The following is a 22,769-nucleotide window of genomic DNA, read 5'->3' on the forward strand; positions in this document are numbered from 1 at the left end:
GTGAGTAACAGATTCTGCAGTAAATGTGTTGTTGTAACGTTTAATCCTTAATTATAATGAAGGGTAGATTTGTAATCTAACAATCCGGGATTTTTAGGGGAGGGTATAATTATTTTGGGGAAGGGTATTTTTGTTGGGCCTCTATTATGAGGGTATTTAATTAATACACCCTTAAGAATATACTTATCGAAGCTTCTGAACTTGAGGTGTTAATCAAGCTTTTGTAGTGAGAGCAAAACACGGAGTACAAATTGGTCAAACTCAGTCTGACCTCTCTTTTTTTCCCAAAGAATTACCATTTCGAAAAAACTTCCAAAGAATTACCATTCTGAAAATGTTAGCCTTGCCGAGAAAAAAAATTGCGTGAAAAATCTTGGCGGAGATGGATGATTGGACCATGTAACAAAACTTATCTACAACTCTGTGAATTGGCGAATAGAATGAGTCAACTCGTTTTTTTCAAATCTTCTATTGTTAATCTCTTCTGCAAATCTTTAGATCTTTACTGTTTGATCCTTTATCGTTCTTTTCTTATTTGATGTTTATCATAATTTGTTTACATCATTATTAATTTTTTTGGCTTCTCTTAAATGTAGCCCATGCTTTTATTAACTATAGCCCAAAATTACTAAACGAGTCTTAATCTTTTTAACTAATAATCCTACTTCTTCCCCAAAATTAAAATGTGAACCCTATTTTTTTTTTCCGGTCCAAACTAAATTATGCATTTCAATTTCTTTCTAATCGCTCTTTCATTATTCTTATAAATCACCCTATTATAAACCTTAATTTTTTACTTTTTCGCCAACAAAAAAATAAAAAAACTAAACCCAACTTTTTACCTTTTTTTATAATACAATGTTATTTTTCCACATCATGATTATCAATTGAGGTTATATATTCTAAATATTCCTTTAAAACTTCTCCATTACAATATCAATTGAAAGACGAAATGAAATCAACTAGGATTTTGATTCTTTTCCTAAAATCAATTTTCTAAAACTCCATAAGCATTATTATTCTATAAAAAAAATCTAAGATGATTTTCTTTTTTCTCAATCATGATTACATAAAACTGGGTATTCTAAGATCATCAATTATATATGCCACATATATTACTAATTATGAAAATTACATGATTAACTTTATTTTATTTTTTTATTTAGGGATTTGATAATTATTTTGGGCTATACATAAAACTTATGTATAATTTTATGGGTTGTGTTAATAATCATAAGAACCCATTTGGTTGAATTGATGATGTATTTTATGTGGGTTGTAGTTAATAAAAGCATGGGCTATATTTAAGAAAAGCCAATTTTTTTAAAAGACTGAAAGTCAAATCATATTCACATTTTCAAAATTAAGTTTGAGTCTTTTCTCTGAGTAAATAATTTATTTTCTTTTCTCCATGATGTGTGTAGATTGTTTATGCTTTAATGGCGTTTGCCTATTTGTATGCGGTAACAAAAGCGTTTGCTGAGATTGTCTACAAACTTTTGTTTAATCGAATTGTTGATGTTGGTATCTACAGTATCCATGGTTTTTGGTGGTGAGGATCTCTGCAACGATTCAACTCAGTGATTCGTGTTATTAAAATACCACGCTTCTTAGTCTTTTCACAAAAAAAAATCAAATTCCAGAAAGTCAAACCTAAACGGATGTATTGTTTCTTTTTTCTTCTCAGAGGGTTAACATCCAGCTATTACACTTACCATGCAAGTAGAAAATCTTGTTTATCTAATTACATTTTTCCTAGCCATAATATACTCGATCATTCTCATCTTGTATATACTTCAAACCTTAATATGAACTGTATAATACCAATACCCATTATCTATCAGTGCAACAACAGAAGTCTAAACCCTAATATAGTTATGGAGGAGGGAAATTCAAGTCAAATTGGTGACCTAGTTAACAAATTTCAACATGCAACTTTAGCCTTGGGGGATGCAAATGAAATTGTTGTTTTCCAACAAGATTGTAACAATGAAGAAGAGGAATCCAACTGGGAAGCTGTAGATGGTGGATTTTCGATAAGGGCTAAAATCGTAAACTCATGATTATACGAAGCTCTGATCCAGCAATCAGACGTGAGTATTGAGACACGGGTCTCTCATCGAATTCTCAACGGAGAGTACTTTCTCTCAGAGTACATGTAGATATGTAGTCTCACGACTGGACAACAGCATATCTCATGAATACTGAATACTTTCAGTGATTATTTCTATATAGTATCACGAGATGGACGGCTCCTAGACAGTTTGCTCTGCTAGTATAGAGCGATAACGTCTTCAGGAACAAACAACGAGTTTACCCTGACTATACAAAGGATATAACTTACCGACAAGCTCATATCAGGATAATTAATGCTCCTAGACAGCTTGCTCTGCTAGTATAGAGCCACAAAGTTAATTATTCCTAATTGCTCCTATTCCATGGTCGAATCCACGACTGGTCCCATGGAATGGAAATAAACAATTGTTCAGATTCTATGATCGAATCCACAGCTTGATCTCATAGAATATCAATAACTATATTATCTCATTACTCTGATTTCATGATCGAATCGACAACTGGTCTCATAAATGGTAATAAATAAATCTTAATTACTCTGATTCTATTGTCAAATCTACGATCCCATGGAATGGTAATGCTCACTTTATTATTCCGAATTCGTAGTCGAATCCTCAGCTGATCCTATGAATTAATAATAAACATCTTATTGCTCAGTTTTGTGAATTATTCTACACCGAATTCCACAATTAGTAATAAATAATCAACAATCGGGCGTCTGAGATACCTCTAAGTAAGCCCCTATTCCAATGGTGAAGGTGTATTCAACGACGATACATTAACAGTCACCACACGAACGAGTATTTCAAAAATACAACGAAACGATGAGCCTATGCAAAATAGAGAAGAAAATAATAAATAATTAAAAATATTGACCAGAGTGCTGGGAGCACGGACACACGACCGATCGACCGTGTCGTGGTCAATCCCACGCCAGTTTTATATTTTTAATGCATTTTTATTATTTTTCATGATTTGATGAAAATTCTCTCATTTTATCAAATCTCCTTCGTCTTGAGGAAACGCCTCGGTTTCATGGTACTTCCATAAATTCATAAAAATAATATAAAATTAAGAAAAGGAGTTGGGGAATGACCATCGGCCAACCGGCCATGCCTTGGTCCCAACCGGCCCCACACCTCATGGTTTCTTCTTATTTTATTATTGTTATTATTTCTCTAATTTCATGAAAAAACTCCTTGATTTCATGGTATTTTTGCACAAATCATCAAATAATAATAAAATAAAATAAATTATGAAAACTTGTGGGACCGGGCCTTGGCCGGTCGGCCATGGCCTAGTCGGTCCCACACGCCCCTTTGTTTTATTATTTTATTATTAGTTTTCCTTGAATTCATCAAATTCCTTGATTTTATGGTATTTCTCTCAAATTAGGAAAAATTCCCTCAAATCATCAAAAATACCTAAAAAATATTAAAAAATTATGAAAACTCGTGGGACCGGACCCAAGCCGGCCGGCCATGCCTTACACGGTCCCACACGCCCTTGTTTTATTATTTTAATATTTTTTGCTTCCTTGAACTCATGAAAACTCCTTCAATTCATGGAAACTCCCTAAATTCATCAAATTTCTCAAAATTCATGAATTTTTCATAAATCATCAAAAATATTATATAATTAAGAAAAAGGCACCACGAGACCGTGGTCACGACCGACCGACCATGCCTTGACCACGGCGGTCCCACGCCTCCTCATTCCTTATTTTATAATTATTTTTCATCATCTCATGGTGTTTTCCTCAGTTTCGTCGAAACCCTAATTTTGGCATATTTTCTCGAATGGATGCTCAATTGCACGTCAGAAAATATCAAAATTCTCAGGACTGAGACGCGGACGCCTTGGGGACACAAGCACGCTATCTTGACCGACCAAGATTGGCTCTTTGGCTCACGGAAGCCGGTCTCATCAATTTTCACAGTTTTGACCTAACTTGCACAATTGCTCGTATTAGGTCCAAAACTCTTCCAAACACTTTGGATTTTCATGAAGTGATCGTCAGGCGGTCACGTGACAACCCAGACACAGTTTCATGACTCCATGGTCGGTCCCTCGTCTCGTCATAATTAATTAGGTTTTCTCACCTAAGGCTCATACGAGCATTTTTGAATAAATGATTAAGCCAGCATTTCATCATTCTTCCACCAAAAAATCGTCAACTCTTCAGGAGTTCTTCGTATTTTCTCACGTGAGCATATGGACACTACATGGTTGATTCACGGTCCCATGTAGTCGCTCCCTCCTTCGTCCCATGGTTAAACTTCTGACGAACCATGAATTGATCATCAGTTGATCAAATTAGGGTTTCTGAATCCAAGGATCATCATTCCAGATTCCAACCTTAATAATTTTACGAAGGCCTCATGGTCATTAATTTTATTAATTATGCTCGGTTCAACGATCAGTACTCTAATTAATATTTTTGGTGGCTGCCAATAATCCATCAGATGAGCAACACATGCTCAGACTATCAAATATTCAACAATTCATCACATGAGAAACACTTGCTCAAATGATAAATATTTTCTCAAACCAAGGAATATTGGTTCAACAATCAATATTCAACGATCCATCGAATGAGCAATACTTGCTCACTTCATCGTAAGAATTATACCTCTGTCTCATGACATGTTCAATTCTTGAGTTTCAGAACATCATGTTCAACTCAGCAACTACATGGACTCATCGTCCCATCAAACCACGAAGTCATCAATTGACTAACATACCACAAGACGTCAATCGTGTCACTTGGGGGGATATCACTTAGGGTTTTGGTCCGGCGGTCTACGGCACGTGTGTTCAAACACACGATGGAATGTGAGCAAGTCGTGCAGTCAGTTGAAGGAATTAACGAGGTAGTGGGTGGAAAATCGATCAAGTCTCCACATGTTGAGCAACTGGTTTCAAACGCGATCTCCACTTTCCCACTCCTTGATTCCATCAACTATCACACTTCATGGGATCATGGTGTCTAAAATTCCAGCAATATAAACAAGTCTCTGAATCATGATTGAAGCATCAACATTATCATCAATCTCACGTCTCATCGACAACACGAGATCATCAACTCATCAATTGAGCAACTACTCTCAATTGAGCAATTTCAATCATTTAGAGCTTATCATATTCAGAATTCACACACCCACAATCTTTGATTACCATTGATTCCACGCATTTCTCAGCTTCCCTCATACAGATCAACCCATCCTCTCTTGTGACCGAATTTACTCTGGAACGGTCATTGTCTTGATTTAGGCCGGAGTACTACAGATTGATCTCTCGAATCTAAAGCACCCCCTTTGTAGAGGTGCATCTGTGTGAGGTTTAACATTTCGCTCGGTTCGAGGAGTCTCCTACGTACAGACGTCTCCTCAATTCCTTAAAAACCAGCAAATCGTTTTTCCCCATCTACAGAAGCTAGTGCCATTGGGAAGATTATCATTGAAGGAAGAATGTTATACCAAACTGTCGAGAAATTCATCAAGTTCAACCCAATCTGATGATATTTAAGTTCAACAAATGGGATCTCTTGAACAAGGTCATTGAAGAAAGGCCATGGAGCATCAACAAGCATTTACTAGCGGTCTACACTGAAAAACATTGGGGTTTTCAATAGTTCTGGATCCATCTCAAGTATCTTTTGCCCGAACACATGAACGTATTTTATGTTACCAAAATTGGAGAAACCATGGGAGAAGTTATTGGTATTGAATCTAAAGATGTTATTCCTATAGGAAGTGACCCTGTTAAGGTTTATGCTAATATTGATCTCTCCATGCCAATGAGAAGATGATTCAAAACTATCACCAATGCAGGAATCACTAGATGGCAAAAACATTATATGAAAGGCAACCCAATAGCATATGCACATAATGTTATGTCATTAATCACTCTAAAGGATCCTGTAAAGATGCTGCAAATTATCTAATTAAGGCACATGAGAAGCCCTATTTCTTTGGAAAACTAGCAACCTTAGGAAAACCATCTCAAATACTGGATCAAATTCTGTTCCTGCTTCAACCAAAACTCAGAAGAAGTTTGTTAAGACTATTGTTGATACATGAAAAATATTACCCCTTAGTCGGGCTAGTGTGCCCCCAAAAGGGAGGAAAACCCAACATGAGACATGGGGACGTAGGGACTAAATCCCAAGTCCACCAAGAAAGTGTCTATTAAATGAAAAGGACAAGGGGGAATTAATAGAAAAGAAAGAGGTTTTATTAGAGAATGAATGACATTAGTAGTAATTAAAGAGGTTTAGGACACATGGCATGATGTCGTAAAAGGAAGGGGCTTTTGGAAAGTATATATAAAGAAGGACAAGGTACAATGGAAAGACAACTCTCTATCTTACTATTGTTGATAAAGTGAGGTCATTTGGCTAGCTAGGACGGGTAGAACCTTAAACCTAAAATCACCTCTCAACAACTACTGTCTTTGTTCCCCCTAAATATGGTGTTGTAGTTAACATGATTTTTTTTGTTTAAAAAGGATTTAACTAATGAAGTTGAGGAAAACAGACTTGGGAAAAGACTTTGGAGCTCTACAGACTCAAGTACCCAATCTATTGATGCTGAGATCCCTTCACCAAAGTCCATCTCTATTACCAACTATGAAATTCAAACATATCGTATGGTCACCACCGGAGCTAAACAAACAACTGACACATGAAAGGGGATTCAAGTAAATATTACTTATTCCTGCTCAATTTTCTTTTTATTTGAATATTTTTGTTATTCTAAGTTGCATTATCATTTATATTCTTAATCAATGCTTTTGCTCTCCCCAGTTTCTTTGTTTATCTTTTAGCATTTTTTTTTTGTTGGTCTACCTTTTCACTCTCACTATATAAAAGTCAACAATTAAGAATATGTCTTGGAATGTTAAGGGTTTCAAAAAAGCCGATACTAAAAATCATTTAAATGATTTGATTAGGTTTCAAAATCCTATATATTCTTGTGTGAAACAAAAATTAGTAAGGATAAAAGTCAACCTTTGCTTAAACAATATCAATACCCGAATTCTTAATTTATAGAATCTGAAGGTCTCTGGTGGTTTAATTCTGCTTTGGGAAAATGGGTTCCACCGTGATATTACACTAATTAGTGATTCATTATTATTTAGTATGTTGAACTTCTGGATGAATCCATACCTTGGGATTATGTCTAAACACATAGTTTAAGGAAGTAGACTTGTGAAACTTATTTCGTAGTTGAAAAGGTGATTTCAGGATATATTTTTAGGATCGATCCCTAATAAGGATCTAAACTAGAAACGATCCTAAGGAAGACGAACATCGATAAAAAAAAAGGTGAATGATTGCAAGCATTACCTAATTAGTAGACTAACTCCACCAAAGGGTTTTATCCCCATTGAAGTCAACCGAACTTTATTACAAGCTGAAAGTTTATGATCATTGGATCATCAATGGAGCCTATACCCTTTAGGAAGAGGTTCTTCTTTTTAAAATTTACAAGTGTTGTTAATGTGTTGAAAGTTCGCTGTTCAGGCGTAGTCCATCTTAATCTTGGAATATTACGTCTTCGATACCAGATTGTAATCTAAATAAGAAATACCAATATTTATGAAGCCTATACCCTCTAGGAAGAGGTTCTTATTTTTAAAATTTACAAGTGTTATTAATGTGTTGAAAGTTCGTAGTTCAGGCGTAGTCCATCTCAAGCTTGGAATATTACGTCTTGGATATTAGATTTTTATCTAAATAAACAATACCAATATTTGGCGCAAGTTTCAGTCAGGTTGTGTGATGTAATGCAGAAAACTTAGAGAGAAAAAAAACCCTATGTGAGATTAGTAGTGCCGTTGGAACTCCTATGAAAGTTGACAATGCAAATTTGTTGAAGAAATTTGAAATCTTTGTAAAAGTTTTGGTTAAAATGGACTTAATTAAAACTTTGCTTGTGGAAATTTTGGTTGAAATAGATCGATTAGTCACTTTCACATTATTTATGTATGCAAATTTGCCAAATTTTTTTCCATGTTTTGTATAGCTATTCGCTATGAAGTAATGCAAGCTCAAGTAAGAAAATGACTGACCAATAAAAGCCACACTGATAAACTCAAGGTTACCAATCAGTTGTCGGTGAAAAACCTAATGTTAAAGCGGACTATAAAAGCAAAAAGGCTATTGCTCAGTTTGTTCCAAAAGATCTTCAACAATCAGGATATGATGGTAACACATATGATGCGTTGATAACTCAGCAACATCTTATGATAATGCAACTACTCAGGAAAATGTAACTACTACAACTATTAGCAAAAAGTCACATGTTAATATAGTTCATGATAAAATAATTAATCATCTAGTTACAAATGCTACAAATGCAAGTGTCAGGTAAGTAACGAGGATACTAATGAAAGCCATATAGTAAATACTAATACTAATAGCTTGGTGAACCCTATGATCTCTCATTTTTTTCCCGAGAAATTAAACTACAACCAGAGTGGGTACGTCCAACGTGAGCAATGCTCAACTTGCAATGATTAAAAAAATAACGGTTCACACACCTAAACAAGCCGTAGAAGAATCAATAACAAAGGTTGTTAACCAAATATCTCAAATTACTGCTAGTCAAAAATGAGAGATTTATTCACAAAGAGCAAGAAAAAGAGACATGTCTGCTAGTGATGATACAAATAGATTAAGTAGGCTAGCCATGTACACAGATGGTAATGAATATGATGATTATTTAACATTTTCATCATCACTAGTACTGGAAATGTTGTGATTGAGGATACTCCTTCCCCCCCTCGGATTGTTTTCAACATGTTTTGCGTGATTTTAAGAAGAAAAATGTTAAATCAAAACATGTACTTTACTTGAGTGCTCCTGAAAATAATCATTGGATGGAACACTTTGGATGGGCTTGCTAATGTAATAATAACTAATTCATGCATGACTGAACGAATTTCTTGTTGCAATCCAACTCCTAATCCATATTCTACCATTTAGCCGATGCGTCATATAAAAAGCTAACTAATTATTACAAAATTGAAAAAATAACTTAAAATAATGCAGGTGAATAAGAAAAAGCAAGATGTGTCATGCAACTGGATGCTTGAGCATAGAATAAGCAGAACGTGATACAATGTTAGAGGCTTTGAAGTGGACACAAAAGATAAAGCTGCAATACATTTATTTTTAGCTTGATCTAAAACTTGTATCCTCCTAAAGTCATTGTTTAAAAAGTCAGCAAGATAACAATAGTTAATATAGTTCTTTTGTCAATTTAATTATTTATTTGCATAAAAATAAGAAAATTTGTGGCGTTAATCGACAATAGGTTTAGTAGACTGGGCTTTTATGCGCTCAGTACCGAAAATACTTAACATGGTCCTAATGTGGACAAATAAAATTCAGACACCCAAAGCATTTTTGAAGATCACAATCAATTCGTAAAACCACCACCCCTATGAATCCCAATGATGGAGGGTATTGGACCGATTAGTCCACAGTTGGACCATCCCTAGATGGAGTGGCTTAGTTTGGCTAGATCTGTCGTATACCCAGACACAAGAGTTTGGTTTTGATGAATCTGATACCAACACAAGAGTTTGGTTTTGGTGAATCTTCCACAGTAACGTGTGAAGATGAAACTATGTATTTATATAGGGTTTTTACACATACACAATCAGTATGCATATTCTATTTATAAGGAAACTAACAACTGTTAAGTAGGAAATTATTGTGGAAGACTAGACTTTGTTAAAAGATATCCTGACTCAGCCAGTTCAGAGATTATAGGTAGTTCGGTAGAGCTATCATTGACACCCTCCCTCAAGTTGAGCTGGAGTTTGCGAATGTTTAACTTGTCACGTATAAATTGAAACCTTGGTGATGCTAAGTCCTTTGTAGAGATGTCTGCAAGCTGATCTTTAGAAGAGATAAACTTCACATGAAGTTCTTTGCTTGCACCTCGTTCTCGATTAAAATGGTAGTCAATTTCAATGTGCTTCGTGCGTGCATGGAACACAGGGTTTGCTGTTAAATATGTAGCTCCAAAATTATCGCACCATAATGTAGGTGTTGTTGTGGTTTTCCCGAATTCTTTTAGCAGCGACTAGATCCAAACAAGTTCAGAAGTAGCAATTGCCACACCTCTGTATTCTGCCTTTGTTCTCGACTTGACACTGTCTTTTACTTAGTGCGCTCCAAGATATTATGTTACCACCAAAATAGGCAGTTTGGTAGAGCTATCTTTGACCCCCAGGTCCGGCCTTGGTTGTGCAAGAAAAACATTAAAAAGATCCCCACCTTGAGTAGCACGGCACGTGCACTATCTCGTCTCTAAATCAAGTCTTCACTGAAATCGGAGAGTTCTTCTTCACTTCTTATTTCCTTCTCCAAATCTAACCCGGCAACTTCTTCCATGTAAATCTGATTAAATTATCTTTTGCGCCAGAGTTTCATCATCAACCAAGCACATGAGATTTTGATTTTATCTTATAAATTTTATTGTGATAATAATAATTATTAAGAGATTATTCTGCCATGGCGGGAATAGCTCTGTTAGTGGATCTTTTAAAGAAAAATTCAAGCATTACTACTCAAACCATTCATTCTACTAAATTAATTTCCGCATCAATTGCTGCTTCAGCTGCTGCTGCTTCTGTTTTTGGTGAAAGGCCTTTTGCTTCTAGGTTTTTATTCGGGTATGTTTGTTTAAACTGCTTATTTTGCTTGATGAATATGATTGATTAGGGCATCAGTGAATTTGGATTTTGTTTTGATTGTTGGTGTACTCTGAAAGCGATGATTTCGTTCAATTGATTTTCTTTAGTGGGTTGGTTGACCTGATTAGTTTGTATACTCCCCCTCTCCGTGTAAAGACGTACTCCTGCAATGTTTGCTTGATTTTGTAGAGAAAAGATTAAAAAAGAAGTTTCTTTTTTTTGTTTTTGATTCGTTCAGTTTATGTCAAAATTTGTGGCAATTAGCAATTTACGTTCAAGTTTTGAATGCGCCATTGGTAATCACAAGTCTGCATAATAGATTTGTTATCGGGATTGGTTGAATGGGTTATGTGGGACTTACTGGTAAGACAGAATTTGTTGCTGGACGAACTATCGTTTTGGTTGTTGTATAATATATTCACATCTGAAGATTAATTTGTTAGTACAATGGCTTGGAAAATTGGGTGACATGGTGTATAAGTCGTTTACAATGTTATATTATGACATGGGTTAAATTAGCTATCTTCTGAGTCAAGAATCGAAAGCTAGTAATAAGTTATGATGTTAGACATCTGATACTATTATTCCTGCTCTCCAACTGTGAAATTTTTGGTTAGCATTCTCTTAAAAGCTATCAAATTGATGTGATGTGTAGGCAACTCACCTTCTTCCGGATGATAAATACTTCATACACTTTCTCTATGCCATGTTTAAGTTTTGAAAGTTGTGCTTCTTTAACTTCCCACATTGGCAATATAGTGACACTGCTCGTCGGTTCATTTTTGTGTTTGTTGAGGAGTATGCTTGTTTATCCTTCTTTGGATTTTGTTTTTTCACTTAATCTTTCTCTCTATAGAACCTCCTTGTAGATTGACTCCTACCTTTTCCATTTTCAGTGATGGCGTGGGATCAGTTGCCTATGCAGATGCCGGCGCAGAATGGGCGCCGGAAGATTATATTCCCAATTTTAAAAATGCTGCTAAGAAAATGTTTCAGAATGATTCAATCAAATATAGTATAAAGGAATACCCGATAGAGCTAAAACCTCTGTTCTCAGCTTTTGGACTGAGGGCTTTTGGTATGACAACCTTGCGATCATTTTTGATGTTCTACTTGCCTCTGTTGGAGCCTCGTACCAACCTGGAAGAAGATGAAGATGAAGATTTTTTACAAGATGCGCCCCCTGAGGAGCCCACAGATTTGGTTGTGCCTTTTCAGAAATCCGTGAAGCAGATCGTTCGCGAGGTAACTTCATTAAAACTCCCTATCTTGATATTTAATTGGTTACATCTAATCTGAAGATTTCTCTGCTATTCTCATGCATAACGTCCTTTCGCCTTCTGTTTCTTGTGTTCTTAGTCACGAGCCTTCTGTTTCGGGCAAGTGTCCATCTGATTATTTTGGGTGTGATGACCAGTATTTATCCCACAACATAAAAGCAAAAACATATATTTACTAGCTCCCAGCAGGGTGAGTTTAATTTATACTGATTTCTTAGATTGTGAAAGCGTTAGAAATCATTTGCTTAGGGTCGATTTTACCATTCATAACTTTGAGTTGCACTCTATGAAGATCGGAGGGGCATACTAGCATTGTGCATACATTGATTGTTACTTACTTTCAAGATGAAAGAAACTTCTTTGGTAGGGATCTTAAGAAATAGAATTAGGAAATCTGAAGAAACATAAGAAAATAAAAGGAAACGAGGCAGCTTAGAATTTCAGCATCTATGCTACTGGGATCAATCTTGAATTTTCAACGTCGATACCCATTCCAGAAGTAGCACATGTTCTGTCTAGAGCATATATATACCCAAATTTAGGGTTTGAACCTTGCAGTGTCAATGCAACAATTAGTTGCATCGATACAACTTCCACCCTTTATTTTTCTTAGTTTGAGAATCTTTCACTTTTCTATATAAACAACAACTAAGACTTTTAGCATCATTTCTTCTCCTCTTTACTACATTCGTTTAAGTTGACCCTGCTGTCACCAATGATGAAGCCATAGTTCTTTGAGTGCCCTGGCCCTTTTAGGTGGTCTAGGCCGTGTTCCTCACTCCTTGCATGGTAATAAAATAAAAAGTAAATGTTTGTATAACATACAAATATGCTGTAAGGTGTCTTATTGGGAGTGTAACTCCCAAGGTATCCATGTTTGGCAATCTAGCACAATCACAGTTCATGTATAACACACAACACAGAAGGCACCTAGAAAATGGGAAAAATATGCTAAGAATACAAGATTTATCTAAACCAACTAAGAATGCATGGAATCATGATAAGAAAATAAATTAAGCACTTATTAGTTTGCATAAAGGAAAAAGTCAAATACTAAACTTGGCAAGTGGAAAATCAACAAGTTTAAGAAGTGTGGATTCTTATTTCAACATACTTTATGTCTAATTATTAATCAATCCTACCCTAGCAGATACTATGTAGTAGCTGTTGGATTATATATGATATCTTGAATGTTGGACACGTTTAAGTCCGAGTACCCAATCTTACCCTGTCATTGCTCATGTCATAGGCATGCAGCTGTATTTGATATAATGGCGCATATGTCGTCCCCTCAGCTTTTGTTGATTTAAAACTTGTATAGAGGAGACTTATATGCATTATTTGTCATGAAATTGAACTGTTTTCTTGACTTCCGAATATAAGTTAAGGTTCGATCTGAATTAGGCCATTGTTTATTTCATACTTTTATGCTTCTCTCTTGTGTGTCGGTTAATCTCAATTTGTTTTTGTATTCGTCTCAGATTACTGTTTCGACGACTAGACGGGTTCTTGAAAGAGTTGCTGTTCATTATGTTTCACGAAGGATGGCATGGAAACTTCTTAAAGGCACACTCTTTATGACATTCACCTTTTCAGCTGAAACCTTTGAGTTTAATTCAACAAAAACAAAAAAAGAGAAAGGAAACTCTGTCAAGCTACTAATGGATTTTTCTCATGTGCAGATATCCCGGTATCAGCCAGACGCAAGGCTGCCAGGGGGATGCCTGGTCTAGAGTTCTTCTGCCGTGTTAGTAGAACGACATTCAGAGGTTGAACTTTATGATGCTTTCATTCGTGATTAGTATGGCATGATTGGCTAAGTTTAATTTCATCTGTTTTTAATATTATTGATGTATTGTCCGTTTTTCTTTTTCGTTCTTTATTACAGGACATTTGTTAGGGATTGCAGCAGCATGGCTTGTCCAAGTTGGAATTGACATCTACAGAAGCTGCAAGTTTATGTTTACTGATAAACCTGAGGAAGCTGAAAAGATTGATAGAGCAGCTCTTATGAAGCTTATTGGAACCAAAATCTGTATTACAACTGTTAAATGTGGCGGTTCCTTGATATTTGCTTCCATTGGAGCAGGAATTGGCGCTTTCTTCCATCCTTCCATTGGGCAATGGATTGGTAAACGCATCCTAACTTTTAACCTTTTTTTTTTGTTTACAATTACTTAATTAACCCTCTTAGTTTTGTTCTGCCAAATCATTTTTAGGATGAGATCTTCATTATCGTTTAGAGGTCTAAACTTTGAAATCTTGTTGTCCAAGTGTTGGCCAACTGAAAACTAAGAAACTTTTATTAGGACATTCTGAACAGATGCATTTTCTATACGGAATGATAACATTGTCTTAAAATACATTAACATGCTCTATTTCTACTGCAGGATGTGCTGCCGGGGATGCGGCAGGTTCGTTTATTATAACAATATTATTAGTTAAAGGTCTACATCTTGCACTGTAGAGACCTACAGCAGTTCTTGGGTTTGCCTTGATATGATTCTTGCACTGCCTTAAAAGGGGACTGGTGCATGTGTGGATTCTGCAGCGCTCATCGCTAATCACATGATTCATGGGAAAGGTTATTCTTATAACAGAAGGAATAATTTGTTTTCATTTTTGCATGCTTGCTGAGAATAGAGATGACTAGCTTTTGACTTCATATAGCTCTCTGTACTTTCTGCAGCAGTTTCAATACATCATCAATTTTGTTATATTTCTTTTTTACAATATTTGCAATCTATATTCTATCCACACTTCCAATTTTCGAAGTGACTACATCCAAAATCTAACCTCTCACGAGTCACGACATTAAACCCAAGAAAAGATGGTGTAAGAAAACCCATTTAACACGAATAATCTAAAATACATCGGCCATTTGAGAAACATACCCACCCTGGTAAAAGAATCGTAAAGTCTCAGTCAAATCCGAGTAGGATCTGACTGGGTCAACTATGAGCTAGAGTCAGCCTTGAGTCAGACTTCTAACTTCTAAGTTTTGTTTATATGAATTTTGATACCCACGAGCCTCGAGTTAGTCTCGAGTCAGACTTCTAACTTCTAAATTTTGAGACTTCTAAATGTTTTGTTTATAAAAATCAACACTGCTAATGTTTTGTTTATATGGATTTTAATATCCACGTGCTAGAGTCAGCCTCGAGTCAGACTTTTAACAAGCTGTAAATATCAGCACCGCTAATGTTTTTTTTATATGAATTTTGATACCCTTCCCAATAAACTAGTATCCCCTATAAAAATCCTTGGCAAAAGATTTCTTTATATCGATTTTGATACCCTTCCCAATAAACTAGTATCCCCTTTAGAATTTTTGGCAAGAGAGTCTCTGTTTTGTTTATATGGATTTTGATACCGAAAAAGCGGAGGTCTAACAACCACACTCAATATTTCGCTTAGCAATCCGTATGGACTAACTCCAATATACTTTCAAGAGAATCAACTAGACAGTCAGACTCAATCTTAAAAAAAAGTATATCAAAGAGTTATATCTCAATTTCTCAATTCAATCTGCAATCAAACAAATAGGAATTTGCGAGCCCGATTGAATATAAGAAATAACTTGGACGGTATCAAAAACCAATATCCAAGTGTCGATCAATTTAATCAACAACCAAAGGTTGGATTCACAATTGATTGAACTTACGCACAACCTGTGTTATTTCAGTTATATAAACAAATATAATGCGGAAAAGAAATAACACAAACACCAGAAGTTTTGTTAACGAGGAAACCGCTAATGCAGAAAAACCCCGGGACCTAGTCCAGATTTGAAGACCACACTGTATTAAGCCGCTACAGACACTAGCCTACTCCTAATTAACTTCAGACTGGAATGCAGTTGAGCCCTAACCAATCTCACACTGATCAAGGTACAATCGCGTTCCTTACGCCTCTAGAACCACACCGGATTCTGCGCACTTGATTCCCTTAGTTGATCTCACCCACAACTAAGAGTTTCTACAACCCAAAGTCGAAGACTTGATAAACCAATTTGTCTCACACAGAAAAGTCTATTGGATAGATAAATCTGTCTCCCACAAATAAACCTATGAGTTTTGTTCCGTCTTTTGATAAATCAAAGTGAACAGGAACCAATTGATATACCAGACTTATATTCCCGAATAACAACCTAAAAATATCAATCACCTCACAATAATCTAAATCGTATGGTAGCGAAAAAAGATATTGTGGAATCAAAAACGATGAGACGAAGATGTTTGTGAATATTTTTTATCTTGCCTATCGGAGATTAAATCTCGAGCAAATCTTAGAGAAGATAGTACTCAATCACGATAGAAAACAGCAAGATCAGAACACACAACTACAGAGAAAGTAGTTGGGTCTGGCTTCACAATCCCAATGAAGTCTTCAAGAGAGGGTTTTGGAAAAACTTAAGGTTAAAGGAGAATCGACTCTAGTCGCAACTAGTATCACACAGGAGGTGTGGGGGATTAGGTTTCCCAGTTGCTAGAGTTCTCCTTTATATAGTCTTCAAATTTGGGTTTGCAATCAATGTTACTTTGGTACCAAAGCATTCAATATTCACCGTTACATGAAAACCTGATTAAACTCAAGCTAATATGTTTCAACCGTTAGATCGAACTTAGCTTGTTACACACAAATGAAAAGTGACTTCATTTAGATATGAGTAACCGTACCTAAACGTGTACACCTTCGTTGGCTCAACAATAGTTAACCGAAGTTATCCATATGAACACTTTCATATCAACCTCATTCATCTTAACCATAACTAGTTCAAATGACTCGAATGAAACTAGTTCTAGAGCTGTTCAATTGTTTATATTCTCATAGTAGTATACAAGATACAATTGAAGCAAAATTGATTTTGATTCACTCGAATCATGTCATGAACATTGTAGCCACGGTTTTCAAAAGATTTCATTCTTTAATATATAAATGTATTAGTTCATGAACAAACCGATTTTAGAACATAATCCACTCAAGTATGCAAACGGGTACGCATACCTTAGTGGTCGGACTAAGTTTGGGTTCGCCAGTATGCGAACGGTTACACATACCACCAAACTCAGTAAAGTCCCGGAACTTGAACCTCACGCCAGTACGCGTACTAGTATGCGTACTTAGTTCCAAGACCTCTATTAAACCAATTAGTACGCATACGGGTATGCATACCATGGTTCCTGGACTTGGATCACATATATGCAAGTACGCATACTGTCTTTATATCCAATTGTTCTAAATTCTCATGTCAACCATTGAAACATTCTCAAAAGACGAAAATAACTGTCTCACACAAACTATTAGCTTCAAAGTAATTTTCAAGTGATCGAATGATCAATACGAAAAATTCCGAGTCTATATCAAATGATTGTCTCATACAAATCATGTAAGATGTTACCAGGAGATTTTCACATGATCATCTTTTGAATTTCGTCAAGAATATAAGATGAAGTTGGTTAAAGCGAAAGTTTACTAACACATATTTTGAGAAATGTGTAAGCAAGTTAAACTCAGCTCGAAATATCAAATGTGCATAATTGAAGTCTATATAGCTATACGAATTTTGTCTCAAATAGGAGATGAAGTAGATATACTTTTGAGTGATAGATGAGTTCAAGTCTCGACATACCTTTTGTTGGTGAAGTTCCACAAGCTCCCCTTAGTAGTTCTTCGTCTTCAATCGATGAACGCCGTGAAGTCTAATGCTCAACTACACTTTCTATCTTAATCCGAGATTTAGCTATAAGTAGACTAGAAATCAAGACTTATAGTTTTGGCAACTAAACTTGACAAACAAGCTTGAGATAGCAACGCTTGCGAGTTCGACCGATCAGTTCTCTAACAATCTCCCCCTTTGTCAATTTTAATGACAAAACTAACAATACATATGGATTACAAAATAAATAAACTTTGTATCTTCTCATCTAAATGCTTGATTTCCTTGGTTCTTCGACATTACTCGAAATCTTTGTTACTTCTAAGTACCCCAGTGATTCTTAACGTGTTCAACTCATCATCATAGTTGTTGAAGATCTGTAGCTATAACAATGAGAAAACAATAGCTCTCAATCATTGTTATACAGTGTCATAGTATTATTACACATCATCAAAGTCCAATTGTATCACAACTTTGAAAACAATACTATGGTGATATGTATCACTCCCCCTTAGTCAATACTTCATCTCACATGAACCCCCCCCTCTTACATAATGATCCGTAAACCATATGTATTTGTAGTATTAACTGCACATTAATTCTTCCCCTTTTTGTCAATATAAATTGGCAAAGGTATGAAAACTAGTGGGATCCTAATGAAATTTCTATAGAGATACTTCATGACCAAAAGAGAACATATCAACTTTGTTTTGATGATTTCACATAGCCGAAACTAGTGTATTCATCAAGGATTTTATAAAGATACAAGAAAACTCTTATAGTATTCCACAGCCGCACTGCCACAAAGATTTGGAAATTAAGCAAAGTTCAATTAAGAACTCTCCCCCATAAAATGTCATTCCCGAAAGAACAATAAGAGGGACCTTACTTTCACAAGAAAATAAGGATTTCTTTGGACATTAACAAATCACATGAAACATGAATTTGTATCCAAAATACTCAATTAAATTAACCACAAGAGAACCCATGATTAATTTAGTCGAAAATGCTCACATAAGAGAACTCACGGAGCCGCACAATGTTTACACAAAGATGTGGATCAGGGAAAGACCAATACTGCGGAATATTCAAAGATTCATTCTATTTTTCATCAATATTTGCATAGAGACATGTAATAGACTTAATCTTTGTAATCAAAAGTTCATCCTATCTTCCATCAATATTTGGCATAATGACATAATTGGTTTAACTTTTGTTGTCAAAAGTTCATTCTATCTTTTATCAATAAAGACATATGATAGACTTAACTTTTGAGCAATATTTAGCTGAACTTCTTGTGGATTTAACACATTTAGCAGTATAATTGAAAGAAAAAATCATTCAAGGCTAAAATACCATTAAATTCATTATAACCATTAAGAAAAATAGTTTAACAGGTTCGCCATAATAAGTCCATCAAAAGACAATAAAGACAAAATGAAGAAACTTAACTATGCATTACGATTGTATTTCTTAGCAATCTTAAAGACAGGTTAAGTCAGTTCAGGATGAACTCCCAAAACATAGTTCAGTTGTTCCTGCAAGTACTCAATTCTTTCATGAAGAAGAGTAGTTTCAGGGTTGGAAGGTTTCTTCATTTTGTTGATGTTTGTCTGAGACATAAGAATAGCACGACCAATGCAGGTTATAACAGGAGGAAATCCAAAGTGACTGCAGATTTTGCTAATGAGACATGGAAACCCAAGATTTTTCATTATGCGAAACCATATGAATCATTTGACGGATAATCACGCCACAAAAATCAATCTCTTCACCAGAGACAAGATAACAAATCATCTCGTCAAGGGTCCGTCCAAAGATTCTTATCAAGTGTGCTTGGAATCAAATTTGAAACAACCAATTTGCTAAAGAATTTCAGATGAAAGCTTATGTTGTCGACAAACAACTTGCTTAGTAATATTTCTGATAGCTGTCTCTGAGATGGTCTGAGATGATCAGGTTGAGGAATGAAAAAAGAGCGATCAAGTGATAGATTTAACAAATTTACAATCACGCTACGATTTACCTCAAACGATGTTCCACCAACAATTGTTTTAAAACTACAATTGGTCTTGTCGGCTGCATGTAGGTTAGCATAAAATTGACAGGTCATCTCAGGATGAGACGAGCCAAGGCCATCATGAATCTAACCCCATTTATATTGACTCATGAACTGGTGAAACTCTGGTTCTTGAAAAGTTTGATCATAAAATCTTTCAGTAATGAAATTACCTTTAAGAAACTTGACATATTTGTTCCTAGCAGTCATACTAGTAAAGCTAATTCGAACGGCTGGATCATAATAGGGTTGGAGAGCATCTATACCAACATCATCATCATCAAATTCATCATCACTATCCGCAGTTCTTCTACTTAAGCTAGCACCACTGTTATACTTTCTTCTAGACATGCTGATATAGGAAAGAGCAAATAAATAACTCTAGTTGTTTGAGATCTTACTTGGATAACCAAACTGTTGCAAATGGTGAAGTTCTGAAACGATGACCAACACAAAATTCGTTCTTAACCCAAAGCATAAAAGCTTCTCATGATTTCAATGGGACAAACTAAACATACAATGGTTAAGAAACGAGAGAGAGAGAGAGATGTAGATGATGGTATCCGATCCTTGAGTTTTTCATTTTTCGTTCTCGAACTGTTGAGAGGAAGAGGTGAAAAGAACGAAGGGAGTTATTCCTCTTTTTATGTGTCAAACGGTGGTACATGAACCGGATAAGAAGGTTCTGGAACGCGATTCAAACACGTAATGGTTACGAGTTCAGAGTATGTGAACCAAACGTGTGCATAAAAGGACTCGTTTGTTTTGCGCTACATCATATTTTGATTTAAACAAAATACGGAAAAGAGATTTGAGGCAAAACACAACAAGTCTCTCACGAGCAACTCTTTGAGAGCTCATAAGAGGAAATAGCCACCATGACACCAAGAGAGAGCTTCTTTCCAACCACTCTTGCATCTTATAGTATTGAGGCATACCCAAGGAACTGTTGTTTAAAGTTTTTCAAAGAACTTTAAGGAGACACAAGAGAATTTGTGTTCCTGATTTCTTCGTGTACAACTCTTAACAGACAGTCTCTGCAGATAATATTCAGTACTGCACAAGGAAACCCTTTTAATAAAAAGAGACATCATGTCTTTCTCACAAAAGAGAGCAATACCATTATCTTGAGAAGGTGTATCAGGATTTGACTGATGAACATAGTCAAATTCAGAGATGGAATTGACTGATGTATGAGGTTTAGATACTTCTTGTATTATATCCAATTTGTCTGATACACATGAGACAGAGGGATTACCCTTACTGATAAGAAGATCAATATCAACCTCAACATGAACATTATTCATCATAACTTGATGTATCTTATTAAGAGATTATTGATCTTTCTGGAGATAAAACTCAACATCAAGAGATAAGCTTTCAAGTCCTGAAAACACTTATAGGGATTTTCACCCTGGAGGAGGTTTAGAAAGAATTTCTTCTACAGATTTTATTAAATCAGTCATGGAAGAGAATTATGGAATCCCTGGATCTGGTGGTGCATTAATTGAGATAACACTCCTGTCCATAGAGTCAGATCACTACAAACACAAAATTGTGAGGTCTTAAACGTGTTTGCCTGCTCTGATACCAATTGAAAATGCGGAGGTCTAACAACCATACCGAATATTTCGCTTAGCAATCTGTATGAACTAACTCCAATATACTTCCAAGAGAATCAACTAGACAGTCAGACTCAATCTTAAAAAAAGTATATCAAAGAGTTATATCTCAATTTTTCAATTCAATCTGCAATCAAACAAATAGGAATTTGCGAGCCCGATTGAATATAAGAAATAAATTGGACGGTACCAAAAACCAATATCCAAGTGTCAATCAATTTAATCAACAACCAAAGGTTGGATTCACAATTGATTGAACTTACGCACAACCTGTGATATTTCAATTGTATAAACAAATATAATGCGGAAAATAAATAACACATACACCAGAAGTTTTGTTAACGAGGAAACCGCAAATGCAGAAAAACCCCGGGACCTAGGCCAGATTTGAACACCACATTGTATTAAGACGCTACAAAAATTAGCCTACTCCAAGTTAACTTCGGACTGGAATGTAGTTGAGCCATAACCAATATCGCACTGATCAAGGTACAATTACGCTCCTTACGTCTCTGAATCCCAGCAGGACTCTGCGCACTTGATTCCCTTAGATGATCTCACCCACAACTAAGAGTTGCTACGCCCCAAAATCGAAGACTTGATAAACCAATCTTTCTCACACAGAAAAGTCTATTGGATAGATAAATCTGTCTCCCATAGATAAACATATGAGTTTTGTTCCGTCTTTTGATAAATCAAGGTGAACAGGAACCAATTCATATATCGGACGTATATTCCCGAAGAACAGCCTAGAAATATCAATCACCTCACAATAGTCTTAATCGTATGGTAAATAAACAAGATATTGTGGAATCACAAACGATAATACGAAGATGTCTGCGAATACTTTTTATCTTGCCTATCGGAGATTAAATCTCAAGCAAATCTTAGAGAAGATAATACTCAATCACGATAGAAAACAACAAGATCAGAACAGACAACTGCAGAGAAAATAGTTGGGTTTGGCTTCACAATCCCCATGAAGTCGTTAACCTACATGGTTTTGGGAAAACCTAAGGTTAAAGGAGAATCGACTATAGTCACAACTAGTATTACATAGGAGGTGTGGGGATTAGATTTCCCAGTTGCTATAGTTCTCCTTTATATAATCTTCAAATGAGGATTTGCAATCAACGTTACATTGGTAACAAAGCATTCAATATTCACCGTTACATGAAAACCTGATTAGACTCAAGCTAATATCTTTAAACCGTTAGACCGAACTTAGCTTGTTACACACAAATAAAAAGTGACTTCATTTAGATATGAGTAACCGTACCTAAACGTGTACACCTTCAAATGACTCAAATGAAACTTGTTCTAGAGTTGTTCAATTGTTTATATTCTCATAGAAGTATACA

General features: G+C 35.6%; 1 protein-coding gene across 1 annotated transcript; it reads left to right on the forward strand.

Annotated features, from left to right (window-relative positions):
- The first annotated feature begins 10,403 nt into the window (after positions 1-10,403).
- Positions 10,404-14,785, forward strand: LOC113336678. The gene is made up of 6 exons (XM_026582321.1): positions 10,404-10,767; positions 11,685-12,033; positions 13,550-13,634; positions 13,751-13,837; positions 13,957-14,199; positions 14,459-14,785. The coding sequence occupies exons 1-6, from the start codon at positions 10,607-10,609 to the stop codon at positions 14,533-14,535; spliced, it is 1,002 nt and encodes a 333-aa protein (XP_026438106.1). The 5' UTR covers positions 10,404-10,606; the 3' UTR covers positions 14,536-14,785.
- Positions 14,786-22,769: the final 7,984 nt, after the last annotated feature.

Source organism: Papaver somniferum, unplaced genomic scaffold (genome assembly GCF_003573695.1).
Source record: "Papaver somniferum cultivar HN1 unplaced genomic scaffold, ASM357369v1 unplaced-scaffold_154, whole genome shotgun sequence".
NCBI lineage: Eukaryota > Viridiplantae > Streptophyta > Magnoliopsida > Ranunculales > Papaveraceae > Papaver > Papaver somniferum.